Source organism: Humulus lupulus, chromosome 5 (assembly GCF_963169125.1).
Source record: "Humulus lupulus chromosome 5, drHumLupu1.1, whole genome shotgun sequence".
NCBI classification, from domain to species: Eukaryota; Viridiplantae; Streptophyta; class Magnoliopsida; order Rosales; family Cannabaceae; genus Humulus; species Humulus lupulus.
This window is the reverse complement of record NC_084797.1, coordinates 22,183,478-22,194,387: the sequence shown is the minus strand read 5'-3', so window position 1 is coordinate 22,194,387 and position 10,910 is coordinate 22,183,478. Positions and strand designations below refer to the sequence as shown.

General features: G+C 33.1%; 1 protein-coding gene across 1 annotated transcript; it reads right to left on the bottom strand.

The window, feature by feature from the left end:
• Positions 1–483: 483 nt before the first annotated feature.
• On the bottom strand, positions 484–7,096 carry LOC133834616 (ABC transporter C family member 10-like). Its single transcript, XM_062264284.1, has 11 exons — positions 4,877–7,096; positions 4,426–4,746; positions 4,248–4,334; positions 3,563–4,150; positions 3,311–3,475; positions 2,876–3,170; positions 2,567–2,781; positions 2,159–2,464; positions 2,004–2,067; positions 1,658–1,897; positions 484–1,565 (listed from the first exon to the last, which is right to left on the bottom strand). The coding sequence occupies exons 1-11, from the start codon at positions 6,935–6,937 to the stop codon at positions 1,453–1,455; spliced, it is 4,455 nt and encodes a 1,484-aa protein (XP_062120268.1). The 5' UTR covers positions 6,938–7,096; the 3' UTR covers positions 484–1,452.
• Positions 7,097–10,910: the final 3,814 nt, after the last annotated feature.

Here is a 10,910-nt window from a genome sequence, read left to right as displayed (position 1 = left end):
TAAAATCTATTATTTTTTATTTTTAAAAACAAAAAATAAAAATAGTTACCAAACATATTTTTATTTTTTAAAAAAAAAAATAATAATAATATTTCTATTTTTGTGTTTAAAAAATTCAAAAACAAAAATTTTACCAAACACAACCATTATCTTTTAAATTATCTTCAACAATTTTTATTATTTGGAGGTATTTTTGTCAAACAACAAATTTTGGGGGTTTATTTGCCCCTCCAGCCAACCATTACATATTTTAGACCGAATGTGACAGAATGATATATTTGTTTAGGATATTTCATCCAAGCAAAAAAAGTTGGGATTATAATTCAAGAAAACCTATTTATCATAATTATTATGATCTCTTTTGTCTAAGCTTATACTTTTGCTTATAGTTAAAAGCATAAAATAAGTAAAAGCTTTTACTATATACTGTTATCAACGTTAGCAAAATTTCTTAAAATGAAGATATTTGAATTGATGTATCTATTAAGGAATTGAAAAGTCTTCTTTCATTTCTTCAAAAGTATACAGAAATAGCGTTTGATGATGCTATGATTGAAGCTACAGAGATAACAAGTGAAATAGAAATTGAACCTGTGTTCATTGAAAAATTGACAATTCACAAAAAGAAACAATTCGATGAAAGTACTAGCATTAGTGTCAAAATCTGCAACTGCCAGACCTGTAAATCCTTCCTTCCAAGATGATGCACCAGTCATCAAAATTGCATCCACACCTCCAATATGGGATGCCACCTGATGAGTCAAACTATGCTTAAAGAGCCTTGGAACAGCATTTCTGTGTTTCCAAATGCTGTCAAACAAGCAAGCAAGCCATATAGATAAAGCAATTCATTATCTGATCTTTCTCAAATAAGGTTATTGCCGAATTCAAATACGTGCAGGCTTGTTTCTCATGTACCAGAGCACTCAATCTTATGCCCTCCATTGCATCATGCTCAATCTCACTTCATTGAATCTATGACTGGCTTAGTTCAAATGGGAGCTTTATCTCTTGGCTTAGTACATAATAAATTAGCCTGAATTGGTGTGGGAGAAGCTTAATTTGGTTCATGGAAACACATTGTTTGTTTATGGAATGAAGCTTCAAGAAATTTAAGGTACAATACCATTCAAATTGTTCTTGGGATCAACTTAATGCCACGACCACCACTACACATCAGGGGGTGTTATTTGATTGTGTTCTAAGAACTTTATGTATAGTAATTAACAATTATAGTTAAATATGAAATTATTTACCGATCATGAATTAATTCATTTATTTCTTAATCTGCCAACCAAAGATGCTACCTCCCCAACTAGAATCCCCAGTCCCACCACTCACGGTACAAGCTTTTTCATCCCATCATTCAAAAGCTTATGGGGTTTCAAGACTTAGCCTCACGCGTGCAGTCTCATTATAATGATCAGACTACGGCACAAGTTGATGTTGTTATCAATGTGACTGGGCAGACTGCATATGGGACCAGTATTCCTTCACCAGCTTTCCAAAAAGTGACCCTTCTTTCTTCATCAACTTCATTGGCTCATCAAACTCCACTATTTGTCCTGAAAATGAATGATTTACTTTCATCAGATAAAGGGTTTTCGTTTCTTTTCTTTTTAATTTATTATGAATAAACAAAGCAAGGAAAAGTTACCATCACTCATGGCAAGAACCATGGTGCAATCCATCACAGTTGGTATCCTATGAGCAACTGTGATCACAGTACAATCTGCAAACTCAGTTCTAATAGTTTTTTGTAGAATCATATCAGTTGAATTGTCTATCGAAGCAGTTGCTTCATCAAGCACCAATACTCTACTTCTCCTCAGTAGAGCTCTCCCCAAACAGAACAGTTGTCTTTGTCCCATACTCCAATTTGAGCCATCATCCATAACTGTACAACATAACAACAACAACACTCATTACTGGTAATCACAACAACATCAACATCAACATATCATCTTTCTTTGCTTACTCACATAAGAATACATTGTCATTACCTAAAGAGTCCAAACCATCTTCTTTCTCTTGAACAGCTTCTCTAAGCTGACACTTTCCAAGAACCTTGAAATCCAAAAACAAACATAGAATTATTAACACCTAAGAATATAGCCAAGAAGACTTCCAAAAGAGAAAAAACACGAACTTTAATTACCTGCCATATTTCGCGGTCAGAATGGTGAGATAAGGGGTCCAAATTGTATCTGACAGTGCCATTGAATAGAGTAGGATCTTGAGGTATTATACCAAAGCGTGACCTCAAATCATGAAGTCCAATTGTTGAGATGTCAATACCATCAACTAAAATTTTCCCTCTGGTAGGCTCTACTAGACGAAATAATGCACCAATTAAGGTTGTTTTTCCACTGCCAGTTCTACCAACTATACCAATCTTGTGCCCTCCTTCAAATGTGCAACTGATACCGCAAAGAACAAGTGGGGAGTTGGCTCTATATCTGATCTGTTTTTCACAACAACATAATTATTATCAGCATACTAATATAAGGTCAACAATGAATGAAAGATAGCACAGGAATATCAAATGAAAGAAATGTATTCTTACCTGCAAATCATGTATCTGTACTTTACCAACACGAGGCCAATTGGCTGGGGGGCGATTTTCTTCGATCACTTCAGGCGCTTCACTAGGTATGTACATGTACTGGTTTAGCCTTTCCACTGAAATGATGTAATTTGCTGCAGTGCATTGGTTTTGAATAGAAAATACAAGAGACATGTTCAGTGAGAGGCCATAAGAGAGTGCCATCCCAATAAACCCTGCAGTAACACAAGAACACTTGTTTGTAACTTTTCAAATACCAAATGATAGTAAAAGGGGATGGAAAAAGAAAATTTGACGAGTACTACTAACCTGAGCTAAAAGTATCAGGGGGAAGAAGGACCATGCATAATGCTGCAGAAGCAAGAATTGTAGCACTGAGTGTTTCCAACCGTTGAATTAGCCATTCATTTGCTGCAAAACTGTGGAAAAAAGGGCTAGCATTTATGTCAACGAGTTCTAAGTTCTTTGAAAAGAACCGTTCTTCCTCTTCAAAGGCTCTAATTGTTATGGCTCCTGCCACAGACTCAGCAATATGGTTTGCTACCAAGGACTTTGTTGTACCGTTGATGCGCATTAGTTCTTTAGCAGTGGAAAAGTAATAGCTCTGTTCAATTGGAGTAAATGTCTTGTTAAAATCAGCATAACATGTTGAATGCTCTACTTCAGAAGTTGGATTAAAAAAAGATGTGATTATTCATATCTGAAAGATTTTATCGACAAAAAGACTGTTTAAATGGTTATTACCTGTAATCGATAAGTCAGATAAACTGTTGGTAATGAGACAAACAAGACTTGCCATGTGATAACAGCTAGTACTCCAACATTAGCAACTGCATTCATGGTGGCCCCAACAGCAAAGAGTAAGCTAAATGGGACATCCAAATCGACTATACTCAAGTCAGCTGAAACCTATATAGAAGCAAAAGATCATAGAAATATTAGTCTCATGAAAAAAGTTCTAGATATGCAAACTTATCTACTGTTTCAGATACATACCCGACTAAGTATTCTTCCCAAAGGTGTGGAGTCGTAAAAGGACATTGGTGATCGAAAAAGGGAATTTAGCAGTTGCGAAAAAAGAGATTTTGATGACTCAATCCCCAAAAAAACTATAGTAAGTGATCTTAAAAGCAAAACAATTGTTGAGGAAATTCCAATGATCAAGTACACTACAATTAACTTCAATGTGCTGATTCTTGGATTATCAACATTAGCAGCCATCCAGGAGTTCTGCAAGATCTGACTAATCACGAATACAAGGTGCGCAACAAAGCCGAGGGAGAAATAGACGTATCCTTTGTTTTGATTCAGATATTTCTTGTAAGGCTTGAATCCTGTGTCACCTGTTTCTCTTTCTTCAAGCTTAATCAACTGATCTCCATTAGATATTTTGTATTGCTTCTCTGTGAAGCTCTTTTTTATCTCCTTCACAGATGTTAAATGCTTCTCAGAAGGTGTCACTTGTGCCAGCCTTTCAGAACCAGCAGTCTCTTTGTGTGCATTTACAAGGTCTTGAAACTCTTGGCTTGTTGACAATAACTCATTGTAAGGAGCTGATTGTAAAATTTCTCCATCAGACATTAACTGTCAAAGAAAAAAAAACAATATAGATGACCTGAATTTAATGTCAATTACTATACATGGCTATCAGTAATGTTATTGGAGCTAGAATTAGACTAACCAGTACAGAATCAAATCCAGGAAGGAAATCAACTTGGTGAGTCACAAGTAGGACTATCTTGTCTGAAAGAGCTTCCATGACATATTCCTGCAAACAAATAAAGATTCTTTCACCTTTAAGCAAAATAAAAAAAGAAATAATAAAGAGGCTGCGATTGATGGAAAGTACATATGATTACATTAAACAAGCTTGAAGCAGTATGTGCATCAACGGCACTGAATGGATCATCCAAGAGATATATATCAGCATTCTGATAAAGAGCGCGAGCAAGTTGGATTCTTTGTTTCTGGCCACCACTCAGATTTACTCCCCTCTCCCCGATTTCAGTCAGATCACCATAAGGAAGTAATTCCAGGTCCTTGATTAGTGAACATCTCTCAAGTGTTTCACGGTATCTTTGATTGTCCATAAGAGAGCCAAATAAAATATTGTCTTGTATTGTGCCTGTTTGGATCCATGCTGTTTGAGAAACATAGGCAATCTTCCCATAAACTTGAATCTGTAAATCCAACAATTAAAGTGGTGATGATAATATGAGTGAGATGTAGTGTAAAGTAATTAATCTAGATGGGATATAAATATATCAGAACGAAAAGCATATGTGTCAATGCTGAAGACATACAACTTACATTGCCTCTAGTGTTTGTAACTTCACCAAGAATAGCTGCCAAAAGAGTAGATTTCCCTGACCCAACCTCTCCACATATAGCCACCTTTTCACCATGACTAACCTCTAAATCTATGTTTCTCAGAGTTGGCTTTGATATATTCTCTTCCCATGAAAAATCAGCTGATTTAATCACAATGGCTGTTTTCACACTGCCTGTGTTGTACTTTTGCCTGACTCTCGCAGTCTGCAGCTCTGGCGCCTCTAGGAATTTTACAATCCGGGCAAATGCAACCTTTGCTTGAATCACCACACCAATAACATCAGGTATGGCTCTAATGGGGTCCTGAACAAGGCGCAGAGTTGCTACAAAAGTGAACACATTGTTGGCGTGCAAGGGAACTTTGAGAAAATAGCATGCTCCAAATGTTGCAGCAGAGACCAAAACAGGAGATGACCAAAAAAGAAATGTATTATATGCTCTTCTCAACTGCACAGCAGATAACCATTTCAACTCCACCTTTCTCAAACTTTCAACAACATTCTTGAAGTGATTTTCCCAAGCATAAAGTTTCAACACCTTCATATTCACAAGAGCCTCAGAGAGAACTTTCAGCCTTTCATCTTGAGCCGTCATAAGTTTTGTCTGAAATTGGTGTTGTAACTTAGCCACTGGAGCATTGCAAGCCACAGTCAGAAGGATAGCCACCAAGGCTGCTATTGTGGCCAATCCAACTGCTCGGAAAAGAATTACTAAGGCGAGACAGAGTTGGAGACTAGTTGTCCAAGTCTGATGGGACCAAAATGGGAATTCTCCAATCCTATAGGCATCAACAGTAACGTAATTCATAATCTCTCCACCAGAATGAACCAACTTAGCAGAGCTAGATAATTGCAGCTGCTTCTTGTAAATGGCTGCTGTAAGCAAAGACCTCACTTTCAAACCAATAAGTCTGCTTCTAAAGTACCATTGTCTTTGCGAAACGGATTCAATATTCTTAGCAAAGAAAAGGGTTATGGCCAACACATAACCTTCGTGCTTAAAACTCTCATGTCCTTCAGCAACCAAAATGAATGCATTAAGAAGCAAAGGACCAGCAGAGAGAGTCAATATTTTTAGTAATGCAAATAACCCAGATATCAAAATCTCTCTCCAATGGCAACAAATGATTATCTTTAATAGTGATGGTTGAGAAGAAAAACCATCCTTCCTTTGCTGTTTCTCTAATTGCTCCAAGAACATTAGATAACAATTTTCTGCTCTATCAGCTTCCCTCAGCTTTGGAACATCTTCTTCCTTGAGAGTTTCCTTCCTACCCTTCTTCATCAACGAGTTTAGCCACCAAAACGAGAACTTGCTGAAGCATCCTGCTTTGGCAAATGGGGTAACTGAATCATGATCTTCACCATCAGATTTGCCCTTAGCCTCACCATTTATAGGTCTATAAAGACCTTTTTGAACGATGACATCATTATCACTCTCCTCATATTTACAGCTCTTATAAGCACACAAGAGTAAAAGAACAGCTCCCGGTAGAGATAAAACATCCAAAGCTATCTTAATCGTCACTTGTCTGTTCAAAACAGCGGCGAACAAAGACAGAACACAAGCAAAACCAGAAAACAAGGTTGCAAGAATGGTCAACAGTCGAACTGGTGTTCTAGGCAGCTGCTTCACCTTGATACTTACTGTTAAGCCAATAAGCAACAAAGTGAAGCTTTGAAATAAAGCCTGAAACCATAGATTCAAAGGCAGAGCAGTATGGGTTTGCCTCAGCTTCTCTTCTAATATCCAGATGCCAAAGAACAAAAACGACAACCCGAGACAACCATTTACGACAGCTGACACTATCTGCAGAGTTGACAAGGCTTGAAACCGAGAAGGGACTCCATCAAGTCTTGGTGAGGAAGACTTTTTAACCATGGTGATCAAGAGCATAAACAAGAGAACGACATTGAAGAAGATAATCAAAGCGTGGCTGGTACATGACGAAGGATGACTTAGAAACTCGAATGATGAACCACAAGACTCTCCTATGCAATCAGATTCAGCACAAAACATAGTCCATGTGGTCTCCTCCATCACCTTTAGCCACAGTGTAGTTCGACGAAGACTCAGCTGTCAAAGCAGGCAGGCCGTTCTAAGAAGAATCCACTCCTTGTTTTGCTGGAGTAACAAGAAGAACCCAACTCGTCACTGAAGTTTTAATCCTCAACCGCTGCTCATGACGTGGGAGAGAGGGAAGTCAAATAAAATATATCTTTCTCTTATACTTATATTATATGGGTTTATAACTTTTGCACTCATTATTTGTTTATTAAATAAATTTTGATAAATTATTTTATGGGTATTATATTTTGTAAAATAATTAATATAGAAATTTAAATCTAATTTTGTTTAATATTTTTTTAATTAAAATCATAAATAATTTATTAAATTAACAATTCAGAATAAAAATAAAATTATTCTGTTTAAAAATAATGTTGTTATATTCAATTTTTTTTTATCAAAATTAAATTTATAGTCTTATTTTAATTATTTTATAAAATATAAAATCTAAAAAATAATTCGTCAAAACACAAAATCAAATAATTTGATAAAACATAGATCAAAATACACATATTATACACAATTAAGATTGAAAATATATAAAGTAGTTTAATAATATAAATCAAGATTCGCATGGACAATAACTAATTTCTGAGCAAACTGCATCCGGATCAATGAGTATAAATAAATTAATTAAACAAAAGAAAAGAATTCCAAACGAAGTTGGATACTTCACCTTGTATAAATAGTTATTATATAGTATATACGAAAGAGACACGTTCATTTGGAGGTTGCACAAACCCGAGAATCCGTGGCTGTCAAAAGTCTGTCGTTTTGTGTTCTTTTTCCAAATTGTTACTACTGTATATATGTATATACATATGATGAATATTAAAGTTCTCACGAATGAGCGTAAATGGTAATCAATCAATCATATTCGTAAGGTCTGTTTCGATGAAAGAAAAAAGAAAGACAATCTGATCTTTAGCTAAAGAGGTCATGTCATAGGCTCAATGTCCTCATGGCTCACGTCTTCTCAGTTAATGCCACGTGTTTTAATTTACTTTAATCATCCTACATTTTCTCAACATTAAACTTCACCCCCAACAAATAATCAATTAACTCAAAACATTGACCATTAAAACTACTAATTTTTTTTAATTATTTTATTTCAAGTGTCCTTTTTAAAAAATATAAATAAGGCAATTAAAAAAAAAAAACACCGTACAATAAGACACAGTATTGTTTTAGCATGTAAATCAAATTTCACTAGTTATTTTTTTTAATATCAATGTTCATTGTAGTCGGATCTAGATCTCTTGTAAAATTTTGAAAAAAATTCAAATATTTTATGGTACTAAAATTAGGGATTAAATAATTTATTGCATGGGTATCTTTTTTCTATATATGCTAAATTATTTAAATTTTTTCAAAATTTTACAATAATTATAATGAATACTATCATAAAAAAATTATAATAAAAATTAATTTACGTACTTAAAACATCATAATTTATCAGTACCTTACCTTATATAATTTTTCTTTTGTAGAATAACTTTCAGAATATCTATATATATTTATGCATATATTTGGCATTCTACCCGATACACCGAACACAAAAATTCAAGGGAACTCTAGCTAATATATTAAACTTCTGTAAAATATATACTTTTATGTATAGGTAAAGTTTTTTTTTGTTTTTAATTTTACGATTTTAAGGAAATTTTTATATTTTTACAGTTTTCCCTGATTTTTATTTTTTGTGTTATTTTTTTTTTAGTTGCTTAAGTTTATGTATAGTTGTTTCGATGTGTTATTTTTTAGTTGTTTACGTTTATGTATAATTTTATGTTGTTGTGTTGATGTTTAATTAATTTTTAGTTGTTTTCATATATATTTTGATTTTTTTTAAATGTGTTAGTATATAATGGATTGACTTCTATTTTTTGTCCAATTATTGTTTCTGAATGTATTAATATGCAGTGAGTTGATGTATTATTGTTAAATTGTTATTTTTTAATTATTTTCTTACGTCGTATTTTTGTAATAAATAATTTTTTTTAAAAATCGTATTTTTAAACTTTTAAAATAATATTCTTGAATAAAAGTACAGAGATCTAAAAAAAAAAAAAAAAATATTTATGAGAAAACTCCAAAATTCATTTCCCGATTCTTCAATTCCTAGAAATTATTTACAATTTTTTTTTCTAAAGAATATACTTTAAAAATATATATTTTTCAAAAGATAAATTTTACAGATTACTTTTTTTTTTCTTTGATAGTAGAAAAGAGCATAAATAGATTTTCAAGTCGTTTATCAAAGAAAGAATATATGCCAAACTTACACAAAAACCAACGAAGAAAATAACAAATTCACGAAAAATCTTACAACTATGACGAAGATAATGACACAGATTACTATTTTTTCTTTACAGTACAAAATCTTTTTTATTTTAAAAGCAAAAGCAAGTTTGATAAAGTAATACATTTTTTTTTAAATGGAAAGTGATACATCTTTTGTGAACTTTTTTTTTTTTCTTTTTCCTTTACATTATTAATAAATAGAGTGCTCCCTGACAAAAAAAAAATGAAAAGTGATATAACTTTATTACTATTGATTATTATATTTGAAAAAAAGGAACAGATTGCATGCATGAAGTGCTAAATTTGAGCACTGAACATTTGGAACGATGAAAATATTAAAACGAGATGGGTGAAATTGTGGAGAAAACGTAAATTTTTTGTTTTAATCATTTTTTATTTTTTTCGTTAATTTTAAGATAATATTTTTATATTTAATAGTAAATTATAAACATAATTTAAACTTAAAATGAATTAAAATATAATATTTAATTCAATTTTGATGAAGAAAAAATTAAATATAACAACACAGTTTTTAAGCAGAATGATTTTATATTTGTTCTGAATTATTAGTTTGGTAAATTATTTGTGATTTTAGTTGAAAAAACATTGACCAAAATCGGGTTTAGGGTTCTATTTTAACCATTTTACAAAATACAGGGTCCAAAAAGTAATTTGTCAAAACACAGGGTCCAAATAAGTAATGAGAAAAAACACAGGGTCCAAAAAAGTATAAACCTTTTATAAATATCATGCTTGTCAGGGGTTTCATTCTACACTAAACTGACCAAATTCAATTATTAATGTAACTTCTTTAGCAAATATAATGCTAATAATATTGGACATGTAATATATAATTAGAATATGTATTAGAGATTAGTAAATAACTAAATGTAGTTTGATAATAACCGTGTTATATATTGGAGTATATATTATGTATCATCTTTAATCCAACATATATTGTCTGTACATTAATATATATAGTCTATATATTATATTATATAGGCAAAAACTTTTGATATTAATTTAGCCACATAATCAAAAGTACAAACTTCTTTAATTTTTTTATATATAGATATATGTTCTTTAGCTTGCTGTATCACAAGAGTATATGCATACACTGAACTGACCCATGTTTTTTAAAGCAGTCAATGGCAAAGGAAAGTAGTCAACTCAACAAAAGAGAATCGGTGGCTAACCCCACAATGCAAGACGAGGAGAAGATGTACGACACAGTTGGATGTCGTTGTCAAGTGGATAAACTGGTGAAGCTCGTCAATAGTATGACTTCTGATCAGAAGGAAGTCATTAGGGAGATAGGATTTGGCTCCCTTTTTTTACATATGTCCCTAGTGTTAGGGGCAGGCTGATATGGTACCTCTACAACAATATGGATATAGAAAATTTTGAGCTAAAGTTTGATGGGGTCAGCTACCCTATAACGGTGGAGCCTTTTAAAGGCATCACAGGAATCAAAGATGGGGGGGGGGGGGGGGGGGAGGATATATACTTTGACCCAATCAGTGATGATGAACACAACATCCATGGGGAAATACTCACTGACCAGCATACCAAATGTAGTGACTTGATGGTCAAAGTCATGGAATCAGATGTTGCCGACATATATTTTGTCCCACGATTTATG